At 37.0% G+C, this 16,946-nt stretch overlaps 1 protein-coding gene across 3 annotated transcripts in view; it reads left to right on the top strand.

The window, feature by feature from the left end:
* The window catches only part of LOC149777404 (CUE domain-containing protein 1-like), a 48,388-nt gene that overhangs the window by 12,352 nt on the left and 19,090 nt on the right, over positions 1 to 16,946 (top strand). For 2 of the 3 annotated variants that reach the window (XM_089942028.1, XM_089942027.1), the window contains exons 4-6: positions 5,574 to 5,781; positions 6,673 to 6,756; positions 10,874 to 11,005. In XM_089942028.1, the coding sequence (XP_089798154.1) occupies positions 5,574 to 5,781; positions 6,673 to 6,756; positions 10,874 to 11,005 (424 nt within the window). The remainder of the gene's footprint in view (positions 1 to 5,573; positions 5,782 to 6,672; positions 6,757 to 10,873; positions 11,006 to 16,946) is intronic. The other variant, XM_089942029.1, reaches the window with a different exon arrangement.

Here is a 16,946-nt window from a genome sequence, read left to right on the forward strand (position 1 = left end):
AGCCTTAAAAAACCTGCCACAGAAAACTAACATTTGACATTTCTTGAAGACAGAACATTGTTGTTCTGTCATTGCCACATTCTAATGCTGATAGTGAGAAGACATTTTCCATTCTCAAAAATAAAAAATACTGAAGGGGAAATTGAAAACCATTATGGGCCTGGTAGGTGTGAAACTTGATAATAAAAGTTAATGCCTTTAGTGGTCACCAATCACTTATCTTGTGAATGAAACTGAAAATGTTAGTGGGTTTTATTTGTTTTAAATCTTGGCAGTAAACTACAAGACATACACCTTTCTTCTCCATTGAATTATCCTACACTGGCACATAATAATGAATCACAAGAAGTAGATTTCTCAGTCTCTAAATGACCAGCCATAAATGATCTCTAAATGACCAGCCATAGATGATCTCTAAATGACCAGCCATAAATGATCTCTAAATGACCAGCCATAAATGATCTCTAAATGACCAGCCATAGATGATCTCTAAATGACCAGCCATAAATGATCTCTAAATGACCATCCATAAATTATCTTTAAATGACCAGCCATAGATGATCTCTAAATGACCAGCCATAGATGATCTCTAAATGACCAGCCATAGATGATCTTTAAATGACCAACCATAGATAATCTTTAAATGACCAGCCATAGATGATCTCTAAATGACCAGCCATAGATGATCTCTAAATGACCAGCCATAAGTGATCTTTAAATGACCAGCCATAGATGATCTCTAAATGACCAGCCATAGATGATCTCTAAATGACCAGCCATAAATGATCTCTAAATGACCAGCCATAGATGATCTCTAAATGACCAGCCATAGATGATCTCTAAATGACCAGCCATAGATGATCTCTAAATGACCAGCCATAAATGATCTCTAAATGACCAGCCATAGACGATCTCTAGATGACCAATCTTTATTAAAGGTAACCCCAAGGCAGATATTTTTGTCACGGCAAAGGGAACACAAAAACTTGGTTACCGTAACATGTACTTTTTATACCATGTTTAGAAAAATGGACAACTATACAGAATGAAATTTTTCACTGAAATATTTAACTACAATGGAAATCTTTGTTGTTTAATAACACTGAAAAAATATCTAATGAAAATTTACATGTGTAAATATGGTAATTTTTGCATTAATTTTACTTGAAACAGATGGGATTCTTGAATGTGAAACCACTTGTCATAGATTCATTCTAATTTGATACTACATATGTAGTGGACCAGTCTAAATTGAAAATAGATGGCACAGGATGTCATAAATGAGCTATATCATGTGACTGTTGGATGTTATATGACTGAAAAATGTTAGAGGAGAGGGATATTGTATAACTTAAAATCATGTTGCACTGGACCATCATTGAGGGATTAACCGTGGCAGGTCGAGGATACTAAAACAGTCTTCATTTGTGGACTTTACAACTATTTGCAAAAGTTACTATAGACATGTACACTAATTTAAGTGACTGTTATACATAAATAAATTATCCACTTCTTTTGTGTCTATACTCTTGTATTAACTATTAAACCACATGGACTTAACCAATTTGTGACCAAAAATTTTAACTGCAGATCCAGGTAAGTAACAAAAATAAATGTACGTTAAATAAAAAAAATATGTATGTTTTTCATTTAATTTTCTGTAATTATGGCATGTAATATAAAGATTGATCTTTTTGTGCTCAGATTACGCTTTTTTACCACTTATATTAGTAATAAATTATGCTTATACCTGGATTACCTCTCTTGTGGGTTGGCATGTCAGAACCTACAACAAAGCAGTTCAGGTTAACATTTAATACAATTTCCCTTTGATCGGGTACCTGAGTAACTAACCGTTATGATTGACACGTATCTGGTAGAAATTTTCGAAAATGTTGAAATCTCTAATTCAGTTCATACCTTGCAGCATTTAGTCTATACCTTGTTACACTTAGTCCATACTTTGCCACATTCAGTCTTTACATGGGCACAAGCATGAAGTAGGCATGTCCCAGTGGGCACAAGCATGAAGTAGGCATGTCCCAATGGGCACAAGCATGGAGTAGGCATGTCCCAAACTATGAAACTGAATTAGGCCTAGCTTGCTGACTCACAAAAGTCAACTTCTACAAGATTCTTTTGATGCATGTTGCCAATATCAGGGTTATTAGATACTAACTATTAATGACATAACTTGCAAGATTTTGTAAGAGCTGTTTTTGGAAATAAAAGGCACTCATCTCCATGATGATCTGATGTGTACATGACTGGCAGAATTACCATTCAGCAGGTACCAGAAAAATATAATTATTACAAAATCCCTTGTCCGTCTGTCTGTCTTTCATTGTTCCTCAAACTGTTGTGCTTTCTGTTTTCCAGTTATCAATTCAGACTCTTTTCTCAGATACATTTGGGTACAGTCTAGGCTGTACATTTCCTCTAGGTGTTGTTGTGGGGTTTAACGTCATTTTTCAGCACATGATAGGCTATACACAGCAGCCAGTATTAATGGTGGAGGAAGAATCCAGGAAAACCCGGAAAGAACCACCGACCAATGATAAGCTACTGGCAAGCGTTCTCACATACCCACATAGGCCAAACCCGAGACCTGAACCATTTCCTTTAGTGGTACAAAACAATCTTGATGACACACTATACTGTATAAGACATGTCCACATGATGCAGTGTCAAAATATTCTATACAGGTATTGTATCAATGTTGATCAATTGCCACTTGTTAATTCTGCTATTTATTTGTAGTGTGCATTGGGTAGATGAGCCTTTGAATGACAGAGACTGGTGGGAAGTTAGCTATACTGGTTGCCAAATTAATATTTAACTGCATAGTCAGGTCAACACTGTGTTGCACTAAATGACTTTTTATGATATATATTTTTCCTAAATGCAGATGGTACTAGTCTGATTCCAATATGGCCTCCACACAGCAGTCGTCATGCTAACCTTGTTGTCACTACTGCTCCTGAATTGAAATTCTTTATTCACATGAGGCTTTATGAATAGATTTCTTATGATGTCCAGTGTAGGCCTAAATGAAAATGGTGCCAATCTTGCGTCCAATATTGCTGCCATTTTAATCATTTTAAAAGTAGTTATAGCTACTTCACCTGAATGTATTGTAATATAAGTATAGCTGTAACTACTTCACCTGAATAGATGGTTATATAGAAATAGCATTTTCACTAAACAACTTCTTATTGTAGTGTCCATCTTGAAAACCTTGTTAAACTTGCTCATTCTGAATGAAAAGTAATATAGACATGTAGCAGAGGTCTCAGAAATGCCTAATCACGCGTATTTGGATGCAATTTTTTTATCTGGGATGCAGAAAATCACTTATGCAGGAGTCCTTCAGATGCAGGCAATTGTTGGACAGTGAATTCAAGGGCTTGCCAGTTCTGCTTCAACCACCTGCTGAGTAGGAAAATATGTTGATCAGTTGATCATTTTAGCTGTGCTGATATTTACAATGACAGATTTCAGTGGCTGTAAGGTCCCCAGAAGTACATGTTGTCATTGCAAGAGTACATCAGAAGAACATGACCCATTAGCTTGGCGGAAAGCTCAAAGACTTTGACTAGCTGCTGTGTGGTGGGGAAATGTGCTGATACTTACATTGACTAAATTCAGAGGCAGAACGACCCATTGATGTACTTGTGTATATGAGTACATCCAATGAATAAATTTAGCTTTCATTATTGTGTTCTTTTCCAGCTGAATATGTAGTGCATGTGACCTCGAAATCAAGATGTGTTGAGAGTTCAACTAAATGCTGTTTGCAAATTTGGTTAAGTATTTTGGGGTTAAAGGGCAAATTGGCAAAGATTGTAATGAGATTCAGCAGAGTGCTGAAGTTGCTGGGACTTTAATTTCTCATTGAACACTATGTGTGATGCCCAGCTTAGAGCTTGGAATAAGACCTTTCCTTGGCTTGACATAATTCACTCTCACTCTAATGGACAAACAATTATATGTCAGTGGTGTAAAGAAGTTAGAAAATTAAACTCAGTGGCAGCCACTGGTTTTACTCATCTAGAAATTTAGCCACTTCAGGTATGCCCAATATGATTCTGGTAGGGGACAGCAACTTTTGCTGGTTTTTCCCAAATTAGAAGTCCTGGACTTGTAGTTTTAAAATCCTAGCGAGACCTCTGAGTTTTGAACAGAAGACTTTGATGTCTTGTTGGTCCTAAATGACAATGGTACCAATTGCACAACTAGTATGGCCACTTGAAAATCTTACCACTTATCAGCACGAGACTTCCTACTAAACAACTTCTTATTATGTCTTGTAGGTCCTAATGAAATTAGTGCTACTCAGGCATTCAATATGGCCACTGTGTTGACATCATGAAAATCACCTCACTACTTCTGCATAAATGGTAATATCAGCATGGACTTCTTATGATGTCTGATTAGTCCTAAATGGAAACAGTCCCAATCTGACTTCCAGTATGTTAACCACAATGGCAGAGTCCAGAAAAACCACTTGTTTGTTTATCCTGACTGGTTAAAAATTGGTATTGTCAAGGAAATTTTTACTTTTAATCATCTCTGAGCTGAGTTGATGCAGATTCACACCTTGAGAATACATCTGTACATTGCTTGACATATCGTGTGCATCAAGTATTATTACTTTTGACTATATGTCACAAAGGAAGCTGATTTTTTTTAACACAGATTTGGTTTGGTTTTGTGGGGTTTAATGCCATTTTTAAGCACAGATATACTATACATTGCAGCCAATACATTTGGTGGGGGAAGACAGGGAAGAACTATCAATCCATGGGAAGCTACTCACAAGCTTTTTAATATATGTACACTATTTAAGCTAAGCCTTGAACTTGTATGGACAGAGTTGCGGTGTGTGAGTAATCCGTAAAGGCAAGCACCTTAGACCACTCGCAGCCCAGGGCTTTCTTTTTAAACATGTACTAATGCAAACTATGAACTAAAAAATTGCTTTGTAGTGAAAACAGTTGTTTCAAAACCCTTCTAACACATAGCCTGGTATCAAAATGAAAAGTAGTTTCACTAAACTGAGAAATTGCAGTTTGCTTAATTGTATTTGGCTTAATGGTATTTGGCTTAATGGTATTTGGCTTAATTGTATTTGGCTTAATGGTATTTGGCTTAATGGTATTTGGCTTAATGGTATTTGGCCTAATTATATTTGGATATAGAGTGACATTTTTTGGTAATTTATGCATCATGTTAATGTGGAGAAATTGACAGAACTGTCACACACCTTTTATTTTATGTCTGATCACACAATATAATGTTATCCCAAGGTCACCTAGTATTTGCAGCTTTATTATTAGTGTCACTTTGTAGGTATAGAATTTCATTTTTTGTTACAAACTTACATTTGAAAGAAATGTTTTAAGTGTCTCTGTTGATTCCCACCAATTTTCACCTAACAAGTATCATTGTCAAAATACTGTAACAGTTAATCTGCTTGGCTTTAAACATTGACATTATGCAACATAATATCAACAAAAACTTATCCAGTATTATAGGAAAGAAGATTCTTAAGAAGTACGCATTTCTTGCAGACGTTTCCCCATCACCATGAATTGAGCTGTGACATCCTTAGTGAAAAGATGAAAGAGAATGAACGCCGCAGGAAGCGGTTGTCATTCGATATAGACCCAGAGATGGCCCAGTACCTTGAAGATGAAAGACTTGCAATTTTACTGCAGAATGGTGAATTTCTTCAAGAGCTACGAAGCAATGAGGACTTCATGAAGACATTAGAAAGAGGTTAATGAAAAGATTTTTTTTTTTTAAAACAAAACATCTTACACAGTTATGGTGATAACATGGATGTCAAAGTTACAATTTTGTGTCCAGGTTTTAGAAAGCAATATATATCATGAGTGTACATCATGGTTATATTTTTAAGCCAGATCCATAATCCTTATATGCGGGGAGGCATACCATTTGTTTCCATCGCTGCCCATCCTAAATAAACAATGACCATCATGTGACCATACAAATTTTCATTTTTCATAGAAACACTAAGTTACAGCTTCTCATTGTTAGACAAGAGGTTTATTGGATTTTTATTAACCCTGTTGTCTTTTGCGGAGGTTTTGACTGAAATTTGTACAGTCATGACAGTTGGATTTTTATTAGCCCTGTTGTCTTTTGCTGAGGTTTTGAGTGAAATTTGTACAGTCATGACAGTTAATATTTACCTTATGAAACCTAAACGTAACTGCTGTTTATAGTTATGCAAACATTTTTCAAGCTTATTTTTCTTTGTCTCACCTTTTTGGACATGAAAAATGAGTGTTGTTCATATCTTTCATGGCAGAATCAGCTCAAGAGTTAATGTTTATGTGCAAGTCAGAGTTCAAGTTTTTGTGTAAGAATGTAAGTCCAAGTTTAGATTTATGTGTAAGACCTTAAGTCAGAGTTTAAATTTATGTGTAAAACCATTAAATCCAAAAAATGGTTCGAGATAGTGTTCTGAGAATCGTTATCAGGTTTCAGTAATTTTCATTTAATTTACCACTGTACATGTATGCAGTTTACATTCATAACTTTTGGAACCTAACTTAAACATCAACAGCTATATTGGGTTGGGGAAAGGGTTACAAATTTCTGGAGCCTGCAAGAAACAATATTCTGCAATTTTTTTTCTTTCAGATCGTTTGCATGCCTCAGCCTTTGAACCAAAAACACCAACTGAGCCTCAGGTGGCTGTCATTAGGACACCAATGACAGATTCTGGTAAGTGTACCAACAACAACAAAAAAGAAAAGAGACCCCCCCCATTTTTTATTTTACCTGAATGTAGTACAGAAAAACATTTCTTGAGTGGAACTTTTGGAACAAATAATAAAACTTGCCTCCTGTGACATTTGGTTGCTCTAGTTTGGCTCTAAATTAAATTCATTATGGAGACTAAGACAAATGGCTCATTGAGAACAGTGATTGTTTCTTAAAGATGATTTATAAGGTAGAGTAGATACACAACACTGTTTGTTTAATGTAGTGTATGGAGAGGGTTCCCATAAGACAAATTACTCCATGAAACCATTTAGAAGTAATTGAAAACTCCTGGAAATAATTCTCAAAGTTGTATATGTACCATGTTTACCACAGTCCATATGCATGGGCAGGTGGGTAGACAGCATGTTTCATTTATCCAAAGAAAGAACCATGTAGACATACAAGTCAATAGTTCCTAGGTCAAGGTTACTCTCACTAAAGATCCCCGAGTGGCCGAGTGGTGTAAAGCGCTCTCCATTACGGATCACTGCCATCTCACCTCTGTAAGCGTGGGTTCGAGTTAGGATTTGGCCAATGTGGGTATGTGAGAAAGCTTGCCAGTAGCTTCTCATGGGTTGGTGGTTCTTTCCGTGGGTTTTTCCGGGTTCTTCCTCCACCAGTAATACTGGTCGCCATGCATAGCCTATCGTGTGCTGAAAAATGGCGTTAAAACCCCACAACAACAACAACTTTCACGGGAAAAGAAGATTTTCCCTGTGTATTCATTCCAACTGATACATTGGACCCCTCTTATATGTCCATCCCTTCTGCATGGGGAAAGTGGCTGTCTGTTTGTGAGAAGTGTATGTAGTAAGAAGGCTATGTGTGGTATGTTGTTGGTGCGCACATGGCAAATCCATATTAAAACATTATTTAAATCTTAATACAAACATCACTTGGTACTTAGAATCATTCTCGTTCCATTTACTCCACTTTCCCACTGCTGCAGAATATTCTCTTTACATGTTATGATGTTGTTAATTGGGTCAAGAACTCTTGAACTCTCCCCATTGTCAGTGAGTCAGATAACCTTTACTTTTTCTTCTAAGTATAGTTGTTCTTTTATGTGATGACATGTTAAAGTTTAGTGATGATTCATTCCTGTGTTGTTGGTTGTACAGTACTGCAATTTAATTATGCAAACAAAACTTTGGTAGAATAGATGAAATACTTGTTTATAAAAGAAGTCATGCTACATGCACTCGCATGATTTTTCAGTCTGGTACCCTGTTTTGTTTAAGATTAAAATTTCACTCTGTTAATCAACAAAATCTATATGTAGCCTATGCTGACCATGTTATGAGCTTGACCTTAGTGGTACATGTACTTTCAGTAACAAAAACCGGACATCAGGAAACAGAAATCATAATCAGATTTCTTACCTTACCATATGAATTAAATATTGGTTCAGGACACCTTTAAAGTAAAATATGGCTGCTTGGGAGAGGTAAATTTTACTTTTTTTTGTAATAATATGCTGGCCGCTTGTCATGTTAGATGGGTGGCCATTTTTTAGGGTTACTTTTGAACACAGCTCATTGGTGCAAAGCGATTCTGACCATAAAAAATGGCTGGCCACTGGCAGGGGTAGCGGTGGGGGTGGGTAAAGTTTGTATGTATGTATGTAAAGTTCTACATATTTCAATAAAATTCAGTACAAGTATTCACCCTCACTGCAAGATGAACCCTTTAGTTTGGGGATCAGATACCCCAAAGTCAAGGTCACTGTACCTAAAACTAAATTTGGTAATTGCATTTAATTCCAGAAAACTTGTGTAAAACTTATACATGCATTCCCCTTTGTCCAAGAAAGACCCCTATTGATTTGGTGGACATACCTTCAAGGTCATGGTCTCTGATTGTTGAAATAGATTTGACCTTAGCATATTATTCCAGACCAGACCTAAATATTTTCTTCAATCAGTTACAAAACAAACCTGGTAAATATGTTTTAAGGCTTTTACCTAAGAAGAGTTGTATCAATTTGGGAGTCAGTAGCTTGAACAATAAAGTCAGTGTTACTAAACATTGATTTTGCTCTTGCATTAAATTTCTGAGCGATAACAGAATTTGTAGCTGATTTCAAAGAAACTTACTATCTTTGGTGTTTTGTTTCCTTGCACAAGAAAGAACCGAGAACAGAGCAGTTATAAGAAACTTATAGGGCAAAAAGAAATTATAAATGGGTGAAGATTGACCTTGAAGTATGGTAGGAACCATGTCTGTGTATGTCTTTTTATGTGTGATTAACATATACAGTTGAAAATACAGTAAAAGAAATAACTGTTATGTTGGCTGTGCCATTTACAATAGCCTTACATTGAATGTGCCATTTGTAGTATCTTTATGTTGGCTGTGCCATTTACAATAGCCTTACACTGAATGTGCCATTTACAGTATCCTTATGTTGGCTATGCCATTTATAATAGCCTTACATTGAATGTGCCATTTACAGTATCTTTGTTAGCTGTGCCATTTAAATAGCCTTACATTGAATGTGCCATTTACAGTATCCTTATTTTGGCTGTGCCATTTACAATAGCCTAACATTGAATGTGCCATTTACAGTATCCTTATGTTGGCTGTGCCATTTACAATAGCCTTACGTTGAATGTGCCATTTACAATAGAGTTACATTGAATGCACCATTTATACTATTCTTATGTTGGCTGTATCATTTACAATAGCCTTACGTTGAATGTGCCATTTACAGTAGGGGCCCCAAGTGGCCGAGTGGGCTAGAATGCTTTCCGTTACGGATCACTGCCATCTTACCTCTGTCTGCTCTTGTTCGAATCTCAGATTCAGCCAACGTGGGTACATGAGAAAGCTTGCCAGTAGCTTCTCGTGGGTCAGTGGTTCTTTCCGAGGTTTTCCCAGGTTCTTCCTCCACCATTAATACTGGCCACCATGTATAGCCTATTCTGTGCTGAAAAATGGCGTTAAACCCCACAACAACAACCATTCACAGTAGTCTTATATTGAATGCACCATTTGTACTATCCTTATGTTGGCTGTGCCATATGCAGTATCCTTATGTTGGCTGTGCCATATACAGTATCCTTATGTTGGCTGTGCCATTTACAATAGCCTTATATTGAATGTGTCATTTACAGTATCCTTACATTGAATGTGCCATTTACAATAGCCTTACATTGAATGTGACATTTGCATTATCCTCATGTTGGCTGTGCCATATGCAGTATCGTCATGTTGACTGTGCCATATGCAGTATCCTTATGTTGACTGCCCTATTTGCAGTATCCTTATGTTGACTGTGCCATATGGAGTATCCTTATGTTGACTGTCCTATTTGCAATATCCTTATGTTGACTGTGCCATATGGAGTATCCTTATGTTGACTGCCCTATTTGCAATATCCTTATGTTGACTGTGCCATATGGAGTATCCTTATGTTGACTGCCCTATTTGCAATATCCTTATGTTGACTGTGCCATATGCAGTATCCTTATGTTGACTGTGCCATATGCAGTATCCTTATGTTGACTGTGCCATATGCAGTATCCTTATGCTGACTGTGCCATATGCAGTATGACTGCCCTATTTGCAATATCCTTATGTTGACTGTGCCATATGCAGTATCCTTATGTTGACTGTGCCATATGCAGTATCCTTATGTTGACTGTTCTATTTGCAATATCCTTATGTTGACTGTGCCATTTGCAATATCCTTATGTTGACTGTGCCATATGGAGTATCCTTATGTTGACTGTCCTATTTGCAGTATCTTTATGTTGACTGTGCTATATACAGTATCCTCATGTTGACTGTGTCATTGGCAGTATCCTTATGTTGAATGTGCCATTTGCAGTATCCTCATGTTGTCTTTGCTGTTTGCAGAATCCTTATGTTGACTAAGGCATTGCAATAATTTGTTATAAAATTAGCATTAGGGCCTTTGAGGTTAAATTGGTGTTAAAATTAAAAGAAAAATCTTACCTTGTCTGCCTGTCATGTGTATTCTGACTGCTAATCTTGTTTTCATCATCTTGAGTAGAGTGTGTATGACCGTCAAAGAGTTGCTATTTCATTAAGATTTTTTTCTTCCTTTTAGCAGTGGAAGGATATGGCAAAGACAAGCAGGAAACTCTAGAAGCTTTTCCATTCAGTCAGTCCATACCTCCCATAGAGAAGGATAAAGACGAAGATGCTGAGTTGAGAGGACAGCTTAAACACATGGGCAAAGGTAGAAGAATTTTGAAATAATTACATGTGTAAGGCATGTACCGAGATCAGTTAATACAGTGAAATGCCAGGCTACCCAGAATTCCAAAAGGAGGGTCCAATTTGTCCCCATGCCCTCCAAAATTTGGGAGACAAATAGAATTTCACAGGGTTGAAGAAAAATATATAGAAGTCATTGAAAACATGTATGCTTAGGAGATTTGGCCATTTTAACTTTTTCTAAAATCTGCGAAATTTTGTGAATGCCTAAATAATAAAAATTGCATGAAACACTATAATAACTTTTATATTTAGTTGAATTGGTTTTCTTTTTAAGGTTGATCATATGTTCAGTTATGTATTTCTGCACATTGCTTTAGAAATTGAAAACAATTAAAATAATTCATACTCTCATACACAGAAACTAAGAAGACAACTGAACAACCTTTGAATTTTTCATTCACCTAATTTGTGCTCTTAACAGAAAGGGATTCATGACGACCAGCTTTAATGGGAGACCTATGATTAGAAGTCCTAAAATTTGTTGGTGGTAGAAATACATTTCTTTGTTGAATATATAACCTGATCACATTAACATTTGAAAATAATCCGTTACCTCCAAATCCAGCAATTTTCAAAAGATTGATAGGCATATTTTAGTCTAGAATGATCCAACTTCGGTCCCATATAGCTTTTTTATATGTGATCCGCACTGAAACTGAAAAAACTAGTTCTATAATTATAGTGTATATATATATATATATATATATATATATATATATATATATATATATATATATCTGTGTGTGTGTGTCCTACAAATGTTACATTTTTGGGTTACCCTGTTTTGATCTGTAAGGCACAGAGACAAAGGGAAGTAACTCCTACAGATGCATTCTCTTGCCCCAACAAGGGGGTACCTATATTCTGGACATTACCATTTTAAGTCTTCACCAAAAGACTATTAATAGTGCCACCAAAGTCCAGTGGAATTTTTAGACCGTCCAGCAATATTTGTCAATGGTTTAGTAAGTCAGAAGGTTGACATGTGGACAACATTTGTGTTGTCTGCAATCAGTGTGTTCATGGCATTCTTGTCCAAGTTATATTGATCAGTAAAATTCAATTGATGTTTTCATTCTCATGTTTTAAATTTGTGGGTAAACTTTGGTTTATTATGTATTTCCTTTGTAAGTTTCCTCAGTAACTCAGTAATGTGAGTTCACCTAATCAGATAGCATTTGTATATTTGTTATATTCACTTGTTTTTTCTGTCATTTTGAGTGTGTGTGATTTGGATTTTTAATGTAGCTTGAACACTTTTTCTGTCACATCGCTACAACCTTTGCATTGTGGTAGTTTATAGTGATGTCTAGCACTGGAGCGGTCTCTGTCGTCTTGAAGATGTCAGGCAAATGCGAGAAATGCAAGCACTTTGCAGTTGCAGAAGATAATCATAAGAAGTACCCCATATAATTTGCCCATTTTTGCATCCCAGTGGCATAAGTTCCATCACCACACTTGTGCATGGCCATAGTGCCTTTGAAGCTGGGCACTGCCTTTGAAACTACATTCTGATTTCACTGGCGGGCTAGGCCTGAACCATACGATGTTCTGGCTGGTTGACAGTTTGAACAGCAGCATCTGACTACACTCAGCTTACTTCCCCAGTCCCATATGCCCACCAGATACATGCCAACACATTGTGTCAGACCGATCTCATAATTTTTGTTGCTCAGCCAGCCTTGATCTAATATCCTCCATGCTGAACACAGCACTGCTGACTTACTAGGCAAGTAGGGCCCACGCTATGCATGGTGAGAACTGACCATAATTACTGCCATGCAATATTTTACCTTTGCGGATGCACAATGGGCTGGAGGATGACAACACCATCAATGAGGGGAATGACACAAACTTCTGTCAATATTCCAATCTGACTATGGAAAGGACAGAATTTTGGTTTAGGTGGCAATAGGAGAAATATATAGAATTTTGCTGCTTTTTGTTTGCCTTTCTTCTCTGGCACTTAATACTGTGTAAAACGTTGAGACCTTGATACACTCTGATGAATGGGATGCGGATCCATCTTTCCAAATTTGCCAGTCTGCAAAGATTGTCAGAATTTTGAAGCATCTCTTGGATAAGGCTTGTAACCCCAGAAATTTGAGGGCCTTTGTTTCAGCAGGTCATCTGCTGGCAACTTTCTCATCTCACTGTGTAAAAATCACATTCTGTTGTTCACCACTTGGATGTGTCTGGTCTAGATAATACCTTTAGATGACCCTTAAGCTGAAATCTTTACAGATGGCATTTGGTCAGGCTGGGACTTATACTTTTTACCAGACTTAATAATAGTCAGTGTCAAGTGGTCACTTCAACAGAAGTTCTACACACCATTCACCTGGAAACAAAGGCTGTTTTTCATGCCTCCTGGGTTTGGGTGGAGCACATACAAAGGATGTCTCTTATAATTTTCTGTTGTTGTGAACTACCTCTTCAAACAAAGGGTGGGGGCAATGAATCTCTGCGTTATGGTATGGAAGTACCCTTTGATTGTGTGCTCAGTATCAAATAAGCATAATTGTCAAACACATTCTGGGCAGGCTTAGAGTCCTGGCCAATTCATTATCATGGAAAGGACAAATGCCTTATTTAGATTAGAGTGATTTCTCCATTCTTTCTTCGTCATTTGAGTTTGCGATCTATTTGGCTGGTTGATGTTATTCCTATTCATGACTGGTGTTACATTAGTGATGACATACCACATTCAGCCTGTCTCCTTCTATTGGCTAACTACTTTTCCTCTTTGATGCCCCTGACATAATCAAGAAATACTGTTCAATATTTCGGACATTGTTGAGACATAATGGAAGATATGATATCATCCGCAACAAGGATCTTTCTGACTTGCTGTACCCAGGTCAGGCTCACTTACCTTGTTTCTAAAATGAAACCTCCTCTGGGTCTTGATGTGTCTGAACTTGAAGCGTTGTTTACAGCTTGCTGAAGCAGTTATCATACGAGTTGGCTTCTTGATATCTAGCTTCCATAGTCAGGGTTAATGAGATGCATGTGCTGTCTTTGTAACTACATTTACTAACATTTCAGTCATTCTGATCATACAATCTGGTTTTGCTTCTTAGAACAGGTTACTGTCAAAAGGCAATGAACAAATAATCATTTGCCCTCTTTCATTGATTGCCATGTCAAGCGCAGCAAGGCTGCGGCACACAGAACACACTTAGAAGCTATCTGAGATCCACAGCAATTGATCAATGCAGCCATCAACGACTCTTCCAACCAGTTAATGCAGGAAAGTAAGACATGACCCCCACAAGCACCTGCCTCTTTGCTAAAGGGGGTTATTAGATTGGTGTACTCAGAACTCTCACAGGATCAGGTATGACAAATGATTACTTCAGCTTACAAAATATAATCAGTTCACTTGAGTTTAGCCTTAGAACTTAATGTCTTAATTCAAGACATAGTGCAGACATTTGGTAAGCTAGCTCAGTCTACTTTCTCCAGCTTCTATGTACATGTACTTAACATGGCATCACAAAGGGGGAGAGATCAGTCTTATTGGGCCACTAGTAACTGCCTGGTCAGTTACCAGGTCCCATACATGGCAGTACAACTTCAGCCCCAAGTATGACCTCGTAGGGCCGCTGGTAGCTGCCCAGAAAATTACCAGGCCTCATTAATGACAGCACAACTTCAGCCTCAGGCATGCCCTCATACGGCCACTAGTAGCTGCCCAGAAAATTACCAGGCCAGGTTGATGACAGCACAACTTCGTTATATGTTTTTGCCTTCAGGATTGCACTCATCATGCTCAATCAGGTTGATGTGGGCAGATTGCCTCATCTTACCTATTCTTCTGATGTTAAAGTCATCATATAGTGTATTTAATGGAGAAATGAACTAATTTTTATTTCTCAGAAAACACTTGACTGATCATATTACTACACTATGAATCCCTTTCCCTGCTGATTCGAGCATCCCATTACAGGTTTTATTCAGGTTGAAACTTGTAACCATCTGGGATACAAGTAACCACCTTTGAGGAAGAAGGGGAGTTAATCTGTAACAGTTACTTCCTTTTGTCTTTATGATAACTAGATGGAAAGATGCTTTTTCATCTTTCTGGGAGGGTTGGATTCAGAGAAAGCAGAGAGTAATTTCCTAATGTTAATGTGATTCGGTAAGTATTGTTGGTGAAGCATAATTTAGTTTTAAAAATCTTCTCACTGAAGGGAATAAATGCTGAAATCTCATCCCAACATGACTGTCCAGATATTTAAACATGGTAAGAAAGGTCAGATGAAACTTGGTCCAGATTTAGATCAAGGTCAGGTTATGGTTTAGGATGATTCAGTGGTGAAACAGATGTAGCACTTTGTAGAATTCATGTTTTAACTTAACTGACATGGAAATATTTTCCAAGTAGGTCACAATGACCTTTATTTTACAGTTGCATGACCTGTTTTAAAAATCGCATTTAGCTCAGATTCTTAGAAACTGTGTAATTATATAACTAGATACATAGATGCACAATAGAAAGTTTTCAATCAAAATGCAGTCTTTGAAGTCAACTTTGATGATGGCGAATCAGCTACGTTATGCTTAGTTTATTCAGTGTAGTTTCCTTCCGTTATTCATTAGAAACTAATCGAGTATTGGTGAGAAACATTTTTTTTTTAAATTATTGATTCAGCTTCTTATATTTTCATACTGAAAAAAATTTCTATACTCTTATTTTTGGATGGTCATGATTAGGAAATATGAAGAGTTTTTAATAATTATTTGGGGTTCTGTGTGTTAAGAAAAAATATTTGATGCATAATTTCTCAAAAGGAGTCAAATTGCAAATGATGGGAGTGTTGTAATCACCTTAAATAATTAACCTTCAGAATATTAATTAACTCCTTTATTTTATTAAGTAGAACAGTATTAAAACCCAATACAAAAAAAATGTTTTAAGTCTTTGTATTTATAGAATTTGGTATAAATTATTCCACATTATGCATCTTAGTAGAATGGTTCTGAACACATCAGTTATAAATTCCTTGATGTGTTTGAATTCCTAAACTAATTGTTGCAGGGGTCCCCAACAATATCATTTTGTTTTGTGTTTCAAACCATGCAGGAGTTTTCAGTGCAAAGAACATGTCTGCTCATGTGTTTTTTTTTTCTTCTGGTTTCTGGAAAAGTCTATTTTAAGTGTAGGAGTGAGAATCATGCACTAAACATACATAGAAGGTAAACATTGTCATTTGTAGTCAATATTTGTAATGTATAGTTTTAATATTTTTTCCACACATTTAGCAGATTCAAGAGGAAAAGTTGTGGAACTCTTATGTACATGGGTTTAAAGGGATGCAAGTCTCAAAGTTACAGAAATTTATGGAATTATTTACAGCTGACTGAAGGGGCCCTGAGTGGCCGAGTGGTCTAAAGTGCTCTCCGTTACGGATCACTGCCATCTCACCTCTGTCTGCGCCGGTTCGAGTCTCGGATTCAGCCAATATGTGGGTATGTGAGAAAGCTTGCCAGTAGCTTCTCGTGGGTCGGTGGTTCTTTTCGGGTCTTCCCGGGTTCTTCCTCCACCAATAATACTGGCCGCCATGTATAGCCTATCATGTGCTGAAAAATGGCGTTAAACCCCACAACAACAACAACAACAACAACAGCTGACTGAAGGGTTGCATCACTCCTGATGTCTGAAAAAATAGAATTTGTTTCAAACACATAGAAGATGACAGTTTGAGGGAGTGTCTGGTGACAGTAAGATCAGATATAATAACTTTCGAAAAAAATCCATGTTCATATATCAGTCAATTATTATTTCCTTTTTTGTGTATAATCTTATGCAAGTCAGATCCATCTGCATAGACCCAGATCTGCCATCACTTACTATGCTGGCAGATCTGGGTCTGTGCAGTTTGTTAGGGTAGAAC

This window comes from Sinohyriopsis cumingii, chromosome 18 (assembly GCF_028554795.1).
Source record: "Sinohyriopsis cumingii isolate HCF-2022 chromosome 18, ASM2855479v2, whole genome shotgun sequence".
NCBI classification, from domain to species: Eukaryota; Metazoa; Mollusca; class Bivalvia; order Unionida; family Unionidae; genus Sinohyriopsis; species Sinohyriopsis cumingii.